This window comes from Varanus komodoensis, unplaced genomic scaffold, assembly GCF_004798865.1.
Source record: "Varanus komodoensis strain SLA01 unplaced genomic scaffold, ASM479886v1 scaffold3, whole genome shotgun sequence".
Lineage (NCBI taxonomy): Eukaryota > Metazoa > Chordata > Lepidosauria > Squamata > Varanidae > Varanus > Varanus komodoensis.
Window position 1 is genome coordinate 10,993,828 of NW_025335761.1, and position 22,592 is coordinate 11,016,419.

Here is a 22,592-nt window from a genome sequence, read left to right on the forward strand (position 1 = left end):
CCATCTTCCAGAAAGTCTAGTTCATGGTCCCAGAACCCAATCTCTATTGTTAGCTCCACCTTCACAGCCAGGCATTCACTTAGAGAATTTTTCTTTCCCTGTCTATTCCTCTTCCAAGAACTGGAAGGATTGAAGAGAAAACTATCTGGGTCCCAAAGTTCTTGACTTTGCTCCCTAGAGCTTCTAAGTCTGACATGATTTCATAACATAATATAGCTGTGAAAGTCTCTCTTTGATGGGTAAAAAAAATAATTCAGGTAAATATATGTAGATCACACAACAGAATGAGCAAATAAACAAGATGTCTGTAATGGGATGGTATAGAAAGGTTTTAAATAAAACATTTAAGATGCGTAATAGATCCACTACCATCTTACAGAATGACCAAGGCAGGAGTAAGTTCTACGTGTTTGTATGGACTTAGTGATGATACAACTCACAAGATGTGAAAGCTTATTCAATCTAGAAAGATGGCAATGAAGCTGCATCCAAATACTCCCAAAGGTCTCCCTACAGGAATAATTCCTACAAAATGGTAATGTGGTGTAGCTGATGTTTTTAAAAAATACTAAACAGTTGAGGAGATTTATCTTATTCAGAATAGCACACAAGTCACAGAACCTGGAGTGGTTTCTGTAGCTTTGAAGGAAACTACCAAAAAAACCCTTTTTGTGGACCTAGAGATCAATGACAACTACTACCCAAAAGAGTTTAACATGTCCCTTTTTAAGAGCACTCCCAAGAAGCAAGCTGATAAGGTCCCAGAGAGGCTCATCCCCTGGACTCACCCTTAACACTGAACTCATAGACTGGGTGTTGCCAGAGGAATTATGATCCCAAGAAAGCTGTTGTTTTTCCAGAAGACATGCCGTAAATCAAAGACCAGTTGGTTGCAAAACCACTGGAGGGGACAGCTCAAGTTCTGCAGTGACAGGCCATGATACATGGAGAATGTTCCAAACACTGCCAGGTGCTATCAAGATGAAAAGGAGTAGCAGATGGGAGCCACTCCTAGAGCATGAGGAGAGCAGGTAAGTAGGGCCTGTGAGTTAGGAACACCATGAAACGATGTTTCTAATGCCCATCCACAGGACCATTTCTAGAAAGTGACACTGGGGGACTTCTGAATCCCATAGTAATTACACTATGGTGTCCTACAAGTTTCCATTCTGCCCTCCCCCCACATGCTGTTTGATATCTATATGAAGCTGCTAGAGCAGAATAGGAGGAGGTTTATTGTATATTTATTGCATTATTCTATTGTCTTATAGTGTAAATTGCTTCAGCGTTTTGAAAACCACATGAATGAGAAGTGGTATTGCTACATTAACTATACTGTTAATAACTGAGGCTGCTGCTGATAGCCATACCTATGTCTCTTTGTCATCACAGTTAAGTGAGGCTGAAGTGATAATGAATTGGATAAGGAATAAATTAGGACTGAATTCCAACAAGGTCCATGCATGGACCTTCTCAAATGGAACCAGGCAAGCATTACTGTCAAAGATAGGTGCATAGTCTTGATCTAGAGTTATTAGTGGAAGCCTATGAAGCATCCATAGTATAGAATGCACTTGCCCAGCTTTCAGCCAGGCTGCTTACCTGTGTCATTCTCTAAGTGGTCATGGAGTATTCACACATATGGGCTCTGCTCCTGCATGGAGCCTGTTGTCAGGAACATAATATATACATTAGTGTACATTTGGGTGGAAGCCCCTTCCCCTTCTGTTCCAGGTATATGTGAAAGGGGCTCTCACTCATTTCCTCCGTTCCACTGAGACTGCCATAAAGCCCAAGACTGACAAAGGAGTGTTGTGTTGCCCCAGTCCAGTCCAGTCCCTGTGCTTGCAAAACAACAGTGCCCCTTGCAAAACAACGGTGGCAATCATCAGAGGGTCAACATGAAGTGGAACAGTGAGTGGGCTGTGTGAATACACAGATGACCACTTGAAGAAAGATAGTTACAAGTAAGCAACCTGACTCGTTTCTTTTGTGGTCTCTGTGCATCACACATATGGGCAACTAGCAAGCTTACCTTGGGAAGGATTGAAGGGATGGTATCCTCTCTAGACAATCAAGGAGAGGACTACTCTGCTGAAGGAGCAGTCTGACCTTGCATGGACATCTAATCTGTAGTGCTGGATGAACACTGAGGATGTGGGCCATGTGGCTGCTCTGCAAAGATCTTGTTAGGTTATTCCTGTGAACAGGGCTGTGGACGTTGTTATTGCTTGAGTGGAGTAACCTCTCAGAGGAGCCATGAGTTGCAGGCTGGCAAGTGTGTAGGCCAGGGAGATGGCATTTCTGACCTAAGCCAGCAGTCTCTGAATAGAAGGTGGTCCCCCGCTGTTTTGTTCACTGTAGCAGACAAGTCTTGGTGAGTGGCAGAAGGATTTGGTTTTGGAGTGGTAAAAAGCAAGCACCCTTCAGACGCCCAGGGAGTGTAGGACAGACTCACTCGAGTTGGCAGAAGCAGTGAAGAACACTGGGAGAACAATGTCCTGGGTGCAATTGTATGCCAACACAACCTAGAGAAGAAGGTCATGTCTGGTCAAAGTACTGTCCTTTCCCTGGGGAAGGTGAAGGAGGGGGGGTGTCTACCCAAGAGTACATAACTTGCTGGCACTTCTAGCTGATGTGATGGCCACAAGGAAGGCAACTTTCCAGGACAGAAGGCTAAGGTTGACCATGGTTAGTGATTCAAAAGCTTCCAGGTCAGTGCCTGCAGCGTGACTTGAAAGGAGTCATGCTGGGGTGCATGGGCCAAGTTTTGGAGGCCCCTGAAGAACTGGCAAGACAGAGGATGCAAGAAGACTGGGAACCCTTATATTGGTGGATGGAAGGAAGAGATTGCCACCAGGTACACTCAGATGGAAGGTTTTGCCACCTTCTGAAACAGCATGTGTAAAAAGTGGAGGATGTGCTCGACAGTGGTGCCCTGTGGGTCAAGGTTGATGTGTCAAAATGGAGAAGGCATCCCATTTGGTCAGACAGGACTTCTTTATCAATGGCTTAAGGGCCACATTGAGGATGGTCCTGACATCCTGCAGCAGTGTCTGCTGTGAGGACTGTGGCATGATGCACCATGCTGTGAGGTGCAGGTGTTGATGTTGGTATCAAAAACTCTGCCCTGCTCTTGTGATATTAGGTCTGGGCTGCATGGGAATTGAAGGAATGTTCCCTGACAAAGCCATAGAAGTCATATTAGCTGTGGTTGTCTCAGCCACCAAGAGGTGATAAGGACACAGTCCATTTTGTCCCTCCTGATATTCTCAAGTGCCCTCATGATTGGGGGAATAGATGGAAGATGTAGAACAGAGTCTCCAACAAATGGAGTAGGAAGGTGTCTCCTCAGGAGCCAGTCCCTTGTCCTGTTCAGGAACAAAAGCTTGCGCATAGCATGTCCCATGTGTTGAAAAAGTCATGGTGGGATCCGCTGCTCAGTTGCTGCTTTGTGTGCATTCATATGCAGCTGAGGGTGTGCTCCAGAGTATTGCTTGTGCCTGTCATGAGGATAGTAATGAGGCTTATGTCATTGCTGATGCACCCGTCTGAAATCCTGACAGCCAGCTTCATCAGCAAGGTGAACCACCCTGTTTGTGAAGGTAGAATACCACAGTGGTATTGTCTGTGGCTCTCTGAATGTAATGTCCATGTAGGGACACCTGGAAGGCAATCAAGGTCTTATGGACAGCAAACATCACCAGGAAGTTGATGTGCTTCCTGGGCTGCTTGACAGCTCCAGTTCTCCTGGGTTCTGAAGTCAGGAGCTCCCCACCCCAAATGAAATGTGTTCTTGTTGACAGTGATTGATGGGTCTGGAAACAAGAAGCTGCTGTCTGTTGCCAGGGTGTGAGGGTTCTTCCACCAACAGAGGCTGTTCCAGACAGATGGAAGGTCATCAGGGGCATCCTGTGTACACCATCCAATGTGCAGTGCTCATAGACAAACCATAGTTATTTTTTATTTTTATTATTTATTAAAACATTTTTATGCCTAGTTGCAGAGGTTGTATTCAAAGTTTTGTGAAGAGGACCATGGTCACTGTCATTACCATGAATCTGAATAGCTTTTGTATCCTGTGGGCTGTGGCAGTCATTTGCATGCTGAGTTCACTGGCCATCTTGATTAGTGTGGATGCCAGGAGGAAAGCCTTTGCTGAGGATGAGTTGAAGCAGACCCTATAAAGAGAATGAACTGGGAAGGGGAGAGAACACAATTCTTGTGATTATAGCGACTTTCAGGATCTGCAGGAGGGAATATGTGGTGTGGATTGAATGCAATAACATTGCCTTAGACCGCACAACCAGAAGCCAGTCATTGATGTATGGGAAGACCTGTACTCCTTGGAGATAAAGGTGTGAGCGGATCACCCACATACATTTAGTAAAGACCCCAAGGATAGTTGAAAGGCTGAATGCAAGTACTGAGAATTGGAACGTCTCATCTCCAATCAGGAAGCACAAGAAGTATCTATAGTTGTGATCCATGGTAATGTGGAAGTAGGCATCTTTCAAGCAGATTGAGGCAAACCAGTCTCCTTTTTTGCAGGAGAGATATGATGTTCTGGAGGGTGAGCAGTCTGAATTTCCTTGGTGTGATAAATCAATTGATGACTTAGAAGCCTAGAAACAGTCTCCATTCCCCATTTCACTTTGGAACCACAAAGTATCGAGAGTAGAACCCTTGGACAAGGTTGGAATCATGGACTCTATGGTCCCCATGAAGAGTTGAGAATCAAACTTCAACATTAATATCGGGCCATGGCTGTGTTCTTTATGGTACCAAGTGGTGGGAAGGTGTTAAACTCAATCCTGTAGCCTCTCTCCACAAATGAAAGGACCCAGAAGTCAGGCATTATAGCTTCCCATGCAGGGAGGAATATACAGAGAGATGTCCATTGAAATTGGCGGGCCATTGTGGAGGCTGGCTAGCAGGAGCAGTTAGTGGTGGTGCTTGTCCCTTTCTGGGTGTTCGCATACCTGTTTGAAGAGGACAGTTGTGCCATGCCTTCTTGACTGGAGGGCTGGCTGCGATCTGGAAGGGCACTTGGTGTAAGCCCTCCACTGAAACTGAGGAAACTGAACCACTTATGTGGCTTGGTTGTCAACTGCTGGAAGCCCATTCACCTCACCATTATCCTTGTCTTCTGTAAGGAGTCTATCCTGCAACAGAGGGGCCTTCATGGTCCCTTCCGACTCTACGTCTATGATTCATTCATATGCACATTGAGGAGGTCCACCCCACTGAAGGGGAGATCCTAGATGGAGGAGTGGGTCTCCTGTGGTAGCCCCATGGAGTTCAGACAGACATATCTCCTCATGACTGTGGCACCTATCATGGCTTTGGTATCCCAGTCCACAAGATGCCAAGCTGCTGTGATCTGCTGGCAGGCCACTTTGATGGTTTCTGTCCGGGATACCCAAGCCAGCTCCCTGTAGTGGTCAGGTAGGTGGTGGTACATGTCTCCAATCTTGTCCAATAGGAACAGCTGGTATGAAGCCAGGGTGACCTCATAGCTGGAGACTCAGAGGCCAAGTGCTGAGGCTGTGTAGACTTGCTACACCAGCCCTATCAGGTAGTGGCCCTCCCAGTCTACTGTCATCAAGTGGTGTCAGTGACAGGGATGCCATGGTGGAGATGCAAGGATGGGATCAATGTCTCAGCACCAGCTGGCTTAGGCTTAAGGTCTGGTGTTCTCTCAGCACCAAGGGTCCTGGTCATCTCCATGGGATGTTTGGGAGCCCCATTGGGATTAATGTGAAAATGGCAACCAGACTGAGGTCCAGTCCCTTTTGATCAGGATCTTTCCTGGTATCCCTCAAGCTCTCATGGCGGCCTTGGTAAGGCATGGGTAAATCACTTTGACATCAAGGGAGGTTCCAGAGGTGATGGTCTCAGTGAGGATGTCTCAGACAATGGCCAGACTGGGGACCTGAGAGGAGTGTCCCTTCGCTTGCCTTCAGGTAGTGATGTCACCCAGACCAGATCCTCTGTCAGAACCAAAGGCCCAAGTATTGTGCGGGTAGGACCCAGTGCTCTCTTGGTGATGAGGGTCAGCAGGGGCTCTCATGGTGTCAGTGTTTCTCTTTGGTGGTGGCGGCCAACCTTTTTGTGCACTTGGCCACTATGCAGGTCATGCAGCTTTCTGACTAACATTTCAGCACTGATAAGGCAGGCTCACAGTCAAGGCTCTTGCCACAAGCAATGAGGTTCTAAGTGCTGTGGTTGCAGCCTGGGCAGGTGGCCAGTCATGCCCTGCTTGCTTTGTGGAGTCAGCAGCCTGTAGGGCGCTACTCCACAGCTTGGACCTCAGTTGGTCTGGCATGTATTTCTGGACCTCCTATGCAAAGCCCTGGAAATGTGAGCAGGCCTCAATGACATGACCCTTGCCCATGCAGAAAAGGTGGAGGGAGTAACCATCCATGGAAGGGAATTTGCTCCCATGATGGATGCATTTTCTGAATGGTGTCTTTCGTTGTGCATGGGTGCTCTGGTGAGATTCCCAGGCGCGCATGAGAAGTGGCCTGTTTCAGTGGTACTGATAGCTCAGACTCAGATGATGTGGAGTTGGCTGAACCAGAAGAGGCTCAGAGCTCAAACTCTGATAATGGAACTGTTGCTGTAACAAACAGGCATGCACCTGCAGACTCAATCTCTCAGTACCACTCTGAACCTGCTCTAGATGAAAGTAGCTCATGGACACCCATGGAGCCCGGTCTCCTTGTCTGTGGAAATGAAACAGAAGAAAGACATGAGGGAGGAGAGTTGGAAACGGGTAGTCTCTCAGATGGAGAATGCCAGCCTCCTAAAGACATGGACCTGAGGGCCCATCATCACAGCCACAGGCTGGCCCAATTAGGGATGCAGAGTGGAGGTGCATCCGGTTCCACAGCACCCCTCCTTCCAGAGACAGGCCCCAAGATTTTTTAAGCAAAGCTTTGGGTAAAGGGAGGCACAGAGGGTTCAACATCTCTTTGTGTATGCTCAGAGGGTTGTGAATGCTTAGAGTCTTCTATGCAGAATAAGGACACTTACAAGAGAGTGCTGGAGAGACTATCTTGCTTGGGAGGGAACACCTAGCTCACAATGTCTTCGAGACCATCACGGTAGATGGGGAAAGGTGGAGAATAGAAGTGAAGTCTTGATAGAAGACATGAAGAGGAGTGTGAGAAAGTGGGGAGGAAATATATATTTTTGCAGCCTCTGGACCAAACTCACAACCCATTTAGTGTATTGTAATTGTCCAATCTTGAAATTACTGGCACATGGATAATTTTGGCCAGGATATTCCTCTCCAGGAAAGAACTCCTTACCACGTAGGCCATCTGTACTTCCACATACAGTGATGGATCTAGAAGCACCTGTTTCACAATGGAAATGAAAAGTACTACTGCAATGTTACTCAATTTTCTTATACTTTTTATGCTAGTGATAACTAGATGCTAAAGTATTCTGTAAACGTTAAGGTTTACTCTGTAACCCTTTCATTTTGATGTGCGGTATATTCAAATCATTTCATTAGTTTCAAAGGTTTGACAAATTTCCCAAAAGGTAATATTTTTTAAGAGTTTCACCTTATGATCTTGTATGGGCACCCAATTTTAACATGCTGACACTGGCAACTGATTTACTAAAGACATTTCTGAATGTTGTAGATCCTGTTATGCCTAAGCGTCAAAGCAAACACTTTGACTTGTATTGTGAAGTCAACCAATAGCCAGCACAGTTGTTTGAAAACTCATGTGATATTTCCTAGCAGCTGCAACCTGGACCAACTGAAGCTTCTGAGAAGTCTTCAGGGACAATTCTACATAGAATAGCATGCATAAAGAGTGGCTGGGTGCTCTCTATCCATAAGGTATCACAACTGGCCTACTCTTCTCACCCAGGCCAAGACACGGACAAGGTATTTTTCAGCAGTCTTGTCTAGAACTTCATTTTCTTGCTCATATACTTTACCCATGTCAGATACTGATTCAAAACACACCCACTACCTCACACAAATTAGATGAAAAAAGAAACAGAGATGTCATTCAGCATATAGATTATACCGTAACCAAAAACTGATAATCTCAGCCACAGGTTACATCTAAATATTTAAAAGTGTGAAAGATAAAGCAGAGCCCTACAGAACACCATAGCACAAGTGCCATAGGCCAGAGTAATAGTCTCCTAGCACCACCTTGTGGAAAAAGCTACCCAGGTAATAACAGAACCAGTGAAATTCAGTGCCAGAGAGTGTTGATCCATAGCTAGTTATACCAAACGTCACTGAGCAATCTAGCAGAATTAGCAAAGTTACATCCCTCTGTTCTTGCATCCTAGGTTAACAGGCAAGAAATGCAGTTTCAGTGCCAAAACCAGAACGAAAATCAGAATGCAAGGGTTCCAGATAATCAGTCACATCTAAGGATGTCTGGCATTGTGTTCCATTACCTTGACCAAAACTGTGGGTACTTGTAAATAAGTACAAAAGTCATTAGTCTGCAAAAAATAATAAAAAAATACTTTACTGAGAGCTGGCCAATTAAGGAGGAAAAGCTGCCTCCCATCCTGGAGGAGTCAGCTGCATGTTTATTTGTAGTAGGATACAAATGAGGGACAGAGTATTTTGTCCTCCTCCGCCAGCCCACTCATTTGTCTGAATGGAACTACATGTACTTGGTCACGTACCATTTTTTTCTCATCTACCGCTATACCAGGTGAGCGCTTAAAAACAGGTCAGGCTTAGAAGTCGTTGTCAACACTTGAATCATCCTCACATCCGACCATGTGCAATAAAACTGCTAGCCAAACCAACTGGAATCTCCCTGAAGATTCTCAGAGTTCTATCTGGATAATTCAACCTCTGTGGACAGATTATACTAATTGGTCCACTATCCCTGTGCAAGAAAGTAAATGCTGAGAACCTACAGCAAATCAGAGAGTGATCTGATCTCAACTGGGGAGTCATCCTGGAGTAAAACCCTGCACTCCTAGACCACCACGTTTCTGTCACAATGAGAACACAAGATACACAGCATGTCTCACAACATACATTGAGTCAATTATACATTGCAAGAACCAACAATTGTTATGCTCATGAAATCCTGTGCCTCCACAGCAAAGCAGCTTTGGCACTAAGCCAAGAATCTTCAGCACTAAATCCAGGACCACCTCCACTAGCTTAGGCCGATAAATAGTTGGGCACTGTCACTACATGAACACATTCCCTCTTGGGACAGTCAAAAATGGAACCAAAATGAGAGCTGGAGGATTATAACAACCTTGCCTGGTCTGTTGGGGCTTCATCAAAAACTTCATCAGAAAGTGGACACAGCTGAGACAGATCAACTCTTCACAGCTCATCCAGTCAGATATTGGTAATACAAGGTAGAGTGGCTCTAATGGCCCTCTGTATAAAGTCATAAGAATTAAGTGCTTAGCTCTTCAGAGGAAAAGCTTGTTAACTTGGCAGGATTATGCCCTTAGAGCTTTGAAATCAGAAGACAACTAAGTCTTCAATTTAACAAGAACAACAACACACTATTCAGGTACTTTCTGTATTACCTGTATACGCACTATTGTCAAAGTTAGTGTATGAACCTTCTGAATAGACCATTTTAGTATAATCTATAGGCCAGAAAATATGCTGTGAAAACTCAAGATAAGGTCCTGTTTAGACATAACAGCAACTCTGAGTAGGAATTAGCAGGTTAGTTATCTCATAAATTACAGGAATGTAAACTATATATGAGCTACTTCCAGTTCCCAGTGATGACCTACAAATGCAGTATTCATGTGTTTCTCTGAGGTTGCAATCCTACTTATGTAATTTAAATATATAAACAACCACAGATTAACTTACAAGCAAGCCATGAGTTAGCTTGGGGCAGTTTAACCCACAAACAACCTCAAGTGCCTGGGCTGCATGTAGGTTGCTGCAGAAACTAGAAGGAGGATGTACACAGCACACATCAGTTCATGGGTTCATTAACCCACAAATTGCCCCTGAAAGCCATAGTTACAGAATGACCAAGTGAGAGATGACCCACTCAGTTTCAATAGCTAGAATTTATGAGTTGAAGGAAAGGGAATATTTGGTACTATTTCTCACATTTGGGAAAACAATGAGTGTTCATTTACTTAGGACATCTATGTGGTTGAAAGGAAAATATTGAATCAACACACACAATTATGCTCTTTAAAGGCAATTTTTATCTTTATTCATTTCTTCTGTCATGTGCCTTAAGCCATTAATTACTTAAATTACTTCAGTTGTAAGCCCTTAGGGGACAGAAAGTATGTATCTCAATGGAAAACTGCTGAAACCCTTCTGAACACAAAAGATACGGTGAACTATGAATTCAATAAATAAAAATAAATTATCACACAATTGGGCAGAACTTAGCAGGAAACTATTATTTTTCAGTCAGATCTCCTAAAATATCATAACCACTTTCACTGTGTATTTCAAGTAAGTTCCTAAGGTAAAGTATGTAATTTACCTGGTGAACCTGAATTTCCACTTTCAGAGCCTCCTGTAGAGTCTGTAACTCCATTCTCTAGCTTCTCCACTTTGAGCTGTTGAGGTTACTAAATTCCGACCACCTTCAGATAGATGCCTGCTTCAGAGTTAAGGAAAACTTCTCTATAATATTGCTGTAAAATGTAGTTTATTGGATCATGAGAAAAAAGAAAATATGAAAATCCAGTTCAAAACAACCTGCTATTAACAAGATCCAGCTTCACAAGTACATAAAACTTGCCTTTCATTTCTAGACATTTAAGGAGACAGTATATATCCAACACAGTAGATCCTTTGCAGTATAACTATTCTACAAAACTCAGAGCTAAGAATACACATTATATGGAAGCAGGTGCTAACAAGTACAATGCAATTTACTTCCTAGTAAATATACCTAGGATCGCAACTTTATTTTCCTAAAAATGCTATATTCATTACACAAATGAGAAAATACAATACACAAGTTAGACTAAGTGGCTTAATATTAGTGTACTTCCAGCAGATGATGATATTGAATGAGGAGTTAAAAAGACTATTTTCTTTGATAGCCTATTTGCAAAAGATACTTTATATTTTATTTTGAAAGTAGTTTGAATAGTCATGTAAGTCACTTAACTTTAAACAACAGCCTAAAATTAAATAATGAATTTTGTACCTATCTTCTTTTGATTAACTTCGTTGAATTGGCATAAAGGTGACAGCAAGTTTACTGGCACTTTAAGCATTTCTTCTAAAACACTACGTACAAAAATGAACATTTCACACAACAAATCCTTCTAGCTTGTTCTATGGATGACAATTAGACAAAACATACATATTGAATAATTTACTTGCCTAAGAATTCATTGTGACAAAAAAGAAAAAGAGCTTACCAGTTTTAGAAAACAAGTATTCGCTTCAGCTCCTTAGCCCCCCTACAAAGAAGAAATAAGAAGGAATCAGAAAATACACTTAACTTTTGAGTTTGTAACAAAAAAGCACTTAGACTAGCAAATAAATATTCTAAAAAACTGATGACAATAGAACTCGATAAGAAGAGAGAAGGTTTAGTGCAGTAAAGAAAACTCTTTTATACTTTGTGCTAAGCTAGAATGGTGTTTCAATTTCTTCCTGAAGTAGAAGCAACTCAACTGCCTCATTCTTAAGTTTCTTAGAACTGAATTAAAGCAAACCCAACCTCAAAGTAAGAATAAGCTTGATTTAAAATCAAATACTTAATAATTTGAACATTTTAAGCATCATTGGCAGAGGCTGCAATGGTGCCAGCAGGTGAGGACACCCAAATATTAACTGCTAGATAAGCATGAGCAACATGGGAGGTTAATTTTCATAACACCTACATTTAAAGTTATAGAATACTCTGCACAACATGCTGAATACTAACCACATAAACAATAATTTATTTTATTTGCTTCAGTTTGAAGTTCCCATTATTTCCCCATAACTCAGATTTTAAAGGAAACTAGAACATATTTAGCAAAAAAAAAAAAAAAAAAAAAAATAGGACTCATAAATAGACTGGATGTAATCAGGGCAGCTAAAATGTTTTTTTTATCACAATTTTAAAATTTAAATGTCAAATCAAATCAAATACTATATTTCTTTACTTTTAAAAATAACAGATACAATTAAATCTCATAATTAACATGCTAAATCTACTATCTCAATATAATAAATTAATGACTCAGTCAAACTCACACACTGCTAGGAAATTCAATCAAACTTGGGCATCCATTTCACTGCTTTACTTCCTAAAAATAGCTTTCTAGCCTAACTACTACATCTTGCTTTTTGAAAGTTCTAGGTGTTCCATCTCTGCTTTCTTGACTTATTGTATTTCTATACCACTCAACAGCAGCAGCTGTTCACAAAACCACAAGCTACTAAGCACTGTTGGTCTCTGCTATGAGGCAGTGGAGCTGGACCAAGCAAGGCAGTGAATTAGTTAAGACAAAAAGAAAATATAGCAGGGGGGATAAACATCTGATGTTTTAAATTTAAAATTGGATTTCATATTGAAATTGGATTTACAGAAACACATAAACACTAAGTCTTAAACAATCAGGATGTAGGCATATTGGCCATACAATTAACCTTAGTGACTCCAGCAGATAAATTGAGTTAGACTAGGCTTTTCCATAGAAATCAACAACTAATCTGGTCATTTCTAAAATATTATTATTGGCATACTACCTACTAATCATAGGCATTTCATTTTAACTTAATGAAAATAAAGTGTACTAGCCTGCTGGGTAAGTAAGAAACCATGTTTCAACGTATTAGTCATGTACATTTGCAACAGAGTAAAAGAAGCAACATTGAAAAGAATATGATAAAATTGCACATAGCGCATCTGCCATTTAGACTGTAGCACTATAACTACTTGTCTGGGTCAAAACCCCACTAAATTCAATGGAACTTACTTCTGAGTAGATATGTACAGAGCCTCACTGTTAAAACTGTCTTGGGTGTTCGTCATAAAACAGATCCTATATGGAAATATATTAAAGACATTCCTGTTGTTGTTACACTGCATTTATATCCCTCCTTTTTCCTCTTGTGAGAAATCAAGGCTGCTTATATAGCTCCATTTTATGCTCATAAACAACCACCATGAGAGGTAGGTAAGGCTGAGAGTGAATGACTGGCCCAAAGTCACCCACCAAGCTTCATGGCCAAATGGGAAATAGAACCCAGATCTTCCAGGTCCCTAGTCCAACATTCTAATCACCACAGCATGTTGGCTATCTATTTATAAACAGAAAAGGAAAGGATGCAAAATACAAACAGATGCAAAGCCTGCTTCTAAGAATAAATGCTATTTAATTATACATTGACATGGTCAGATTTACACTACTCTTCAAGAAATAGATGAAAAAGTTTTGATAGAAAATTTTATTTAAACTGCCATTTTCTTATTTATTAAAACATGATCTAATAATCTATGATGCAAAATTGTTTCAATCCTTCCTAGAAATAGTGAATTAGGGTTAACTACATATAGTTAGTTACTGAGAGTCAGTGTGATGGAGCAGTTAAGGGCACTGGGACTGGGACTCAGGAGATTTGGGTTCCAGTTCTCACTCAGTCATGGAGCCAACTAGATGACTTCAGGCCAGTCACAGGCTCTTGGCCCAACCTACCTCACAGGGTTATTGTTGTGGGGATATGGTTGAAAGCGGGAGAAAGAGTATTATGTAAACTGCTTGAGTTCTTTGTAAGATAGCAGGTGAATATAAATCTAAATAAAAATAACCAACATGTAATTTTTTTCACTTCACATTAAATCCAAAACCAAGGATGCATTAATTTCTCACCATGCATCAAAGCTTTATTTCCTTCCTATTCTATCAGAGGACAAACGTGCCTATTTTTTCCATACTAAAAATGAGAAGTTTTGAAGTAGGTAAGGTTTAAGAATAAAACCAGCCTGCCCAAAGGGAAGCTGGTTATAAACTATTAAGGACCTGATGCTGTTTGCCCTAGCTCCAAATCCAACACAACCTTTCACAAACACATTTTTAAAATGTTATCATTGTGGACAATAAATCTAATTCCAGTTCTTTTTAAAAGGAGTATCCTATTACAAATCAAAGTAAAATTGACATTGTATCCCTTAAAATGAGCAGCAAACAAAAAATTCTATTAATAAGAAGTGGATTGGAATACAAAATAAGAGTTATTTCTATGTCCAGTGGACCTCCAGAAATAACCCCCTCCTGCGTCATGTTGTAATAAAACTCTAAGTCAGAACACTTAACTTGAAACTCGGTGTTTCTTTCCTGCTGTACAAACCTTTAGAAAAAGTGCTTCCTTTATGAACACAGTTCAAATTTTTAAAAAAACAAGCATTGTTCACAGATTTCTTTATGTTTACAGAATAATGTTTTTACTTACTTTACTGTCCTAGTCTTATCTGTATCACATGTCTCAGCCTGGATTCAGTTAACCTTCCTCTGGGAACCTCCAGGCCAGAATACAATATGCAGTGTATGTATATATTATTTTATTTCTATACTACCCAATAACTGAAAGTGTCCTAGTGGTTCATAGCAACACGTGTACACACATGTACACAAAGCAACTGCATTCTGAACTAACCCAGCTTAGCATTATGCTCACATTATCAAGCCCAATTGATGGTACAGCAGCTCTTGATCTTTCAAGTTCTTTACATATTGGGACTAGTTTATCCAAAGAAACATCTATCAAGTTTCCTCTGCCACCTCAGTTACAGTAGTTGGTTAGCAGGAAAATTTCTTTTCTGTACAGGTGCACCATTTTTGGAACACTCTCCCATATAGCTTCACCTGCTACCTTCTCCAGTATCACTCCTGGAAAAAATCTTTTAATTTTCCTAAGCCCATTTCCATGGGCTTATTTTGTTTTATTCAACTGCTGCTTTCAGTTTTCTCATTTTTTTCCTTTTATCATCCTTCAAATTATTATATGTAAGTTGCCCTGATAATTGGACTGAGGGGCAGAACATAAAGTTTAATAAATAAATACAGCCAACGTGTAATGGTAAAGCATTAGCTCAAGTATTTGATGATTCTCTCTTCTAGTTTTTAATGTGGCTGGAATGGATACAGCCTAGATGATCCAGGTTAGCTTAGCTACTGTAAGAATGTAATGGACTAATGAAGATATGAAAAAGAAGCTTCTATTAAGCAAAAACTCCATACAGAACGACACGTCACCTATCTCAAATCAAATATACCACATGTTTATGGTATCTAATACCAAATCAAATATATCAAATATCAAATCAAATATACCACGTTTATGCAGTGAGCACACAGACTCTTACTGTGTTACAGTATTCTTGTGGGTTCAAGAAGTGCACACTCTCAAACTAGATTTCACAAAAGATGCTCTCAGTTAGGAAATTGATAAGCACACATAGGTTTTTAGACAACTAGCATTATTTGTAAGTGAGACTATGGCAAACTGAGTGAGAAAGCAAAGACATTTAGCCAGGGACAGTATGTTAGTGAAAGGTCACTTAACTTTTTATACTCAATGTAGTAAACAAAATATTGCAATATTAAAAGGTTTTTACTTCCAAGGTATGTGGACTTTCACTTTTCTCTGTGCAGAAAAAGCTTTTGACTTAATTACTATTGTCAGTTCATGCTTAGCAAAAATAAAACCTTTGATTTTTGTACAATCCAACCCATTTAATATAATTTTATTTAATAGCAACAAATTTTAAAATGCTGCTTTTTGAGCAATTTAATTGAATTTCAATTTCCATTCAAATGCAACTTGAGGTAAAAACATTCTAAAGTTAAAAGCTAATTATCTAGTAAACAAGCAATACATTTTCAACAATGACAAAAATCGGAGTTTTTTTAAAAATCTGAATTTTAAATTAATTCCATGTAATAACATTTAAGCCTATTATATTCCTCTGAAATAGGGAGAGGAACAAATTATTCTTTTCACTTTATCCATTTTGGGCTATGGGCAAAGAAGCTGGGATTATTAGACAACCAAAAAGAAAAAAGAGAGAAAGAAAAAGTGGACACTAAAGCCTAGATTTCACTGAGGTGGTAAATTTCTGAATGGGCTGTACCAGTTTGCATTGCAGATGAGGGCACAAACAATTATCTGCTTGCCAGGAGAATAGGCTGCTACACATAGAAAACTAATCAGCAAGAGAAAAGATGAAGCTAGAACCTTTCCTTATGATTTTTTTTAAAGTAAAATACCATTATGTGAGCACTCATCTGAAATTTAAATGTTATAGTCCATACTCAAACATGCCTTATACTTCCTGAAAATGCATTTAGTTGTGTATAAAATCTTAGCACAATACAGCAACATTCCTCTCACAGGAGCAAGCATGAGCCAAGACATCATAGCCTATGTAAAGAGATTGGAGATAGTACTCTGAATTATATGAAAGTGCTATTGTTTTTAAAGCAAGTGGAGATATTAGAAAATTACTGTACCACAAAATCCTAATTTAACAGGAAAGAATAACCCCAATAGGTTACACTGATACTATTCAGGGCTGGGAAATTAATATGAAGGCATACAGATCTCTGATCTAAAACAAGCCAAAAAGCAGATTTCATGTAATCCATTAGACAGCTTACTTAAAATCAAGTTTTCAACTTTTTATGAATATAGTCATCAACCAAGAATGCAAACTAATTTCTTGCTAGAACAGATAAATCCTGTATCTGCAACCAAATTTGTTGTTGCTGTTACTTCATACCATCAAGTTGTCTCTAACTTAAGGCCACCCTATGAATAAAAGTGTTCCAAGTGTCCTCTCCTTGACAGCCCAACTCTCAGTTCTTATAAACTCAAGACTAGGACTCCCTTTATGGAATCAATTCATCTCATATTTGGTCTTCCTCTTCTTCTGCCTTCAACTTTCCCTAGCCTGATTGGCATTTACAACAAACCTTGCCCCCTCATGATGTGTCCAAAGTAAAACAGCTTCAGTTTTGTCATTTTACTTTCAGGGCAAGTTCTGGTTTGATTTGAACCAGGACCCACTTGTTTAATCTGTCAATCCAGGGTATTCTCAAAGCTCTCCTCCAGCATCACGATTGAACATATCCATTTTCTTCCTGTCAGTTATCGTCACTGTCCAGCTTTCACACCCATACAGTACCATGAATACAATACAAAACCTCCAGTTATGTAGCTTACACTTCTTGCGCTAGAGAATTTACAGCTACTTACAGGAACAATTGTGAAATTAACAATTTCTGTTTGACACATGCTTTCTGTCTCTCTCCACACACAACAATGCTAAACACATTTATGTGAAGTAGCATCTAGATCTGTTGCAGAAGCAATAGCTGGTAGTTACCCAACTCAGTGCTTCACAAACACACATAACAAAATTATCAAAAGGCTGTTCCAGTTACCAAAAGCCAAAAAGATCCTACTTTTCTATGTTTCTATCTTATTTTGTGTTTCTCCTCAGAAGAAGTTTTCTGAAGTTCAAGCACTACGTTCTGTATTCCCATTTCCAAAGCATATGTTCTAATAAACAGACATACACTGTGATAACTTCATTCATGGAACATGAGGAAGTACTGGTAGGGCCAAAAGAGTAATCTTTTAAAAGTGGTCTTCTGGAACACCAGTGAATTTTTTTGCGATTGATCATTGAGAAAAAACTCTATTATGAAGCCATGCATGATTATTTTAATGCCATTACTTACTTTTTAAGCAGTTATTTACAATTTTTATAAGAGCCATTTGGTAGATGAATGTAATTTTAAGAAAGCTACTACAGCATAAGAAAAGATCTTTGTGAGAATGGTTCTAAGGTGAAGTGATGAAAAATACACCATAACTTCAAGACCAGAAATCGTAAGTAAATAAGATAAAATAAGATAAATAAGATGAAGCTATATGGGAAGAACATAACTAACGGCCCAGCAGTTGACAAAGCTGAAGGATTAGCAGCTACTAGATGTCTGCTCGTTTCCTCCAGCATCCTAGATCAGATGTAAAGCTGAAGGAAAAATGGTCATCTCAGCAGTGGAGGACTACTTTTTAACTCTAAATAAACTCTAATACACATGTAATGCACATTTGTGTCATACTCCATACCCTACCCACTAGTTTGGGATCCTATAAATCATGTCTGAGTACATGGAATGAATTGATGATGGTACATATATTAGGCAAGAAGCCCTTGAACAATTTTCTTGCTAAAGTGACACTCTATCATTTATCAGTCTATGGTGCTTTACAACTTGGTTGAGTATCTTTAGCAAATATATACATGTGAAAAAGGCAGGTGACTTACCTATAACTGTCATTCTTCAAGCGGTCATTTGTGCACTCACACATATGGCCTGCATGCCTGTGTGGAGCCAGTTACTAGGAAGGTTCAATAGCTAAGAGCATTTTGATGGGAAGCCCCACTGCTTCCACATAAAAGGGAAGGGCTCCCACCATTACCCTCCATTCTAACAAAACTATATGGCGACCTTGGGACCAAGGGAGAATCAGCATTACCAACCTCACATTCAGCAAAGAAGTAACATCCTCTAATTAATAGTTTCAAGGAAGGGAAAGGGAAAGCAAAAGCAAAAGACAGAGAGATACCTGCATCTCTCACAACATCCAATGAAGCAGGAGGGTGGGATTGTGTGAATGCACAGATGACCAATCAAAAAATGACAGTAACAGGTAAGCAACCAGTCTTTCTTCTTTGTAGTCTCTATGCATCACACATATGTACAACTAGCAAGCTTATCCATATGTGGATGGCAGGTTGGTGTAATTGTAGTATCTCTGAAAAGACAGATCTCCCAAATATGTAGTCACACACGGCACAAACATTGAGGTGATAATGCTTAACAAAGGTACACAGGGTAAACCAAGTCACCACCTTGCTTACGTCCACTAATGGACACCTGCATGCAATGTTGCCAAAGCAGCCATTGCTTAAGCTCTACACACTTTGGGTTGTATCAAGAGTTGCAGTCCTGACATCACACAGGCTAATGAAATTGTCCATACAACCCAACCTGAAAATCTCTGACGAAAAAAAGGCAGGCCCTTTGTCTTGCCTTCATAACAAACAAAAAGTTTGGGAAATTGACTAAAAGAATCTTGAATGATAGAATGCCAGTGGCCTAAATACATCCAGGATATTAAGCATAGATTCCACTCAACTGGATGGAGACAGTACAAGGGCTTCATCATTAGAGCATGTAGGACTATGGACAAACTCCAGGATGGGTCTGTCGTCAAATATGAGGAAGGATGTTTTTCAGTCCCTTCAAGAAATGCCTACTCATTGAGTGTTAAAGAGCACTGGCTCATGTCACTGGAGGAGGAGATGGCAGCTAGATGGACTCTGATGGACAACCCCTTCAAGCCATGTTGATGTAAGGTGACTAGATATAGGGGTATCTGTTCTACTGCGCAGCTCTTGGGATAAAAGTCCTAATGATGGCTGAAAAACTTTTCCATTTTGCCTCATAAGATTTTCAAGTCACTTATTTCAAGGCTGCTTCTAGAATGGATTTCAGTCATTTGCAGAGAGGAGAGTGTGTGTACCCTAGGGACAGATCCTCCACGCTGTCAGTCAAAGGGTGCAAACATTCAAGTGAAGGACTCTCCCCTGATCCCAAGAGTTCAGGTCCAGTATCAGTTGGAGTAAGATGTAGTTCCTTTCAGACATGTTTAGAAATTGAGTAAATCATGGCTGACTCAGCCAGCAGGTGGTGATCATGATGCAGTCTGTGGCATCCCTCTGAACCAGGAGTGTCCAAGCTTTTGGCTTCTCTCGGCCTCATTGGAAGAAGAAAAATTGTCTTGGGCTGCACATTAAATACACAAAAAGTAATGAAAGCTGATGAGCAAAAAAAGGTTTGTGTATAATTTTCATGATATCCGCCACCACAGATAAGCAAAAAAGTCCTCACATAATCCTAATTATGTGGCACCCCATTCAGAGTCTTTTAAAATTGTTGAGCAAGTCCCAAGTTTGTGATCACTAATATAGAAAATGAACATAGTTGCTCACAAATGTAGGTGCTTCCAAAAAGCGAAGACATGAATAAGTTGTGATTGTAAAGCAAGGGATATTTGTCTCTGGGATGAAAGGACCTATAAAAGTCTATGATCAAATTTTTCTTTAAGTTGAATATCAGATTGCAGCTCCATGCATTCTATTTGAAAATTGGCAAGTAACGTACGAGGTGAGACACAGAAACCGGATTGCACTTAGGGTTGTCCTGGAAAATCGTCTGGAGGTCTCTAGACGTACATCATAGAACTATATCTCCTCCTACACGTGACCTGAAGGGAACAAGTTTTGCATCAATGGATGAAGTGAAGACAAAAAAGGCAAGCCTGTTGAAGAGCTTCATGCAAGAAGACCTCCAGCACTGTTTCAATCAATGGAAAATACGTACGGAGCGGTGTAGAGATCGGGAGGGGGAGTACATAGAAGGTGACAATGTTCAGAATGCTGTAATCTATCAATATTTTATTACTAATCCGATTATTTTTGTGTCACACCTCATATTTATGTCAACTGAAAATGTAATCACAAATATACCAAAGTAATGATTATTTTCCAAGAAATCTTGAAATCTGTTTTCAAATTCTTGTGTCAAATCAAAAAGCAATTGTGTATTTCCCACTGTTCACAGGACTGTGTTTAGCCAATGTTTCAAAATGTTTAAAATTATTTGCAATGGTAGGTTGAAAGTTTATTGAGAATAGCTGTGTTTCACTCACCAAGTCACCATGAGCACATGTAACATCTGATGGTGTCAATTCAACTGTCTGTGTTTGGAAGATAACCTGCTGGAAGTGGCACAAAGCTGTAAAACTGAAGCCACACATGCATACAAATGGCTAAATCATAGGTACGTTTATTTTACGTGACATTATGACATGACATTGTTGTCTACAAAGTACATGCTGGAGAACTGTGTGATCAAGTTATCAAAAAAATCACAAAAAATCTCATAATGTTTTAAGTAAGTTTACGATTTTGTGTTGGGCTGCATTCATAGCTATCCTGGGCTGCATGCGGCCTGCAGTTTAACACCCCTGCTTTGAACCTTCCCTAATACTTGCATTATCAGGGGAAATCAAGGGAAAATATAAAAGAAGATCCACATCCAGCATAATAGGAATGCATCTTTCAGAGAGCCCCTGCACTCTCTTGCCTGAGAGCAGACAGCATTGTCCCAAGTGGCAAAAAGATCTATTGTCAGAGTCCCCCAAATCATTAAGATCTCATGGAGAGTCTCTGTGTCCATTTGCCACTCGTGAATGTCAAGACTCCTCCTACTGGTAGTCCTGTGACATGAATAGAAATCAAAGTGATACATCAGTCCCAGATCTGAATGGCAAGCCATGTTAACAGAATCTACCTGGTGCCACCCTGCTTGTTGTCAGCTATGGTGTTGTCTGTTGTGACTTGCATGTGGTGCCCTGGCAAGAAGGTCAAGAAGCTGTCCTCATCAAAAGAAGTGAGTGAATCTCTTCTATAGGTGCTGGAGATAAAGATGTTGCATGCATGATACTGATGGGCAGGAGGGCATCAAACTCAATCCTGTAACCTCTCTGGATGATTGAGAGCACCCAAGTGCTCAATGCAATTGCATGCCACTCAGGCAAGTAGGGAAACAGATGGTCCCCGAAATCAAGAGAAAATGGTATGGAAGGAGGCAAGGTGTCACCCCAAGTAGTCAGTACCTCATGACCCTGTCCCTGTCACTCTGCCTTGGGTCCTGACAGTACTGGGAAGTATTGCTCTTCTGCCTATGGACAGGAGTGGTTGCTGGTACTGTGTCCTGTCTGTTTGGGTATGGGGGAAAGAAGACATTCCCTGCTCAAACCACTTGCATACTCTGTAAGTGGGGTGTTTGAAGACCTCCATCTTCTGTGCTGTAGTCCGTGCCTTATAGATGGTATCCATGAGCATATTCATCTTAGCACTGAAAAGCCCATCACTGTGAAATGGCAGGTCCTCAACATGGAAGTGGGATTCTTGTGTTAGACTGGACAAGCACAGCCATGTGTGCTGCCAGAGTGCCACCACACCAACCATGGCCTTAGCTCCACAATCCATCTGGTATCTGGAGCCATTAATCTGGATCCTAGAGAGGCATACCACCTCACTTTTGAGCACCCTGACAATGTCTCATTGCTCCTCTGGAAGGTGGTCACAGAGGGAGCCTAGCTTCTCCCACAGACCTCACCCTGTGGTACCTCACCCTGGCTCACTAGCTTCAGTCCCAGAGATGCAGAGTCTTGGATGCACCTCCCAAGGGTGCCCAGATGGTATCCCTCAGTATTAGGGGGAGTGGCATGTTGGCAACATGACCTCACTTGAGCCAATTCAACCACTACTGAATTTGGCTAAGGGTGCTGGAATAGGAAGGCCACATCCTTCTCCTGCACACAATATATTCCCTTTTTGATGTTGTGGCCATGGAGGGTGGGTAGCTATTTCATAGCGATGCTGCAAATTGCACTCCACACTGGAGATCCTGCATTGCACAAGGGACTGGACTAGATTTACCACCAAGATTCCCATTCTGTGATTCACTAGAAAATTGAACAATTTTAATAA

At 40.8% G+C, this 22,592-nt stretch overlaps 1 protein-coding gene across 4 annotated transcripts in view; it reads right to left on the minus strand.

Annotated features, from left to right (window-relative positions):
- PHF21A (PHD finger protein 21A) overlaps window positions 1–22,592 on the minus strand; it is a 180,866-nt gene that overhangs the window by 108,830 nt on the left and 49,444 nt on the right. For 2 of the 4 annotated variants that reach the window (XM_044435793.1, XM_044435790.1), the window contains exons 2-3: window positions 11,383–11,424; window positions 10,491–10,644 (exon numbers count right to left, since the gene is read on the minus strand). In XM_044435793.1, the coding sequence (XP_044291728.1) occupies window positions 10,491–10,544 (54 nt within the window). In that variant the 5' untranslated portion in view covers window positions 10,545–10,644; window positions 11,383–11,424. Of the gene's footprint in view, window positions 1–10,490; window positions 10,645–11,382; window positions 11,425–12,933; window positions 13,000–22,592 lie in introns of all 4 variants that reach the window. The other 2 variants (XM_044435791.1, XM_044435792.1) reach the window with 2 other exon arrangements.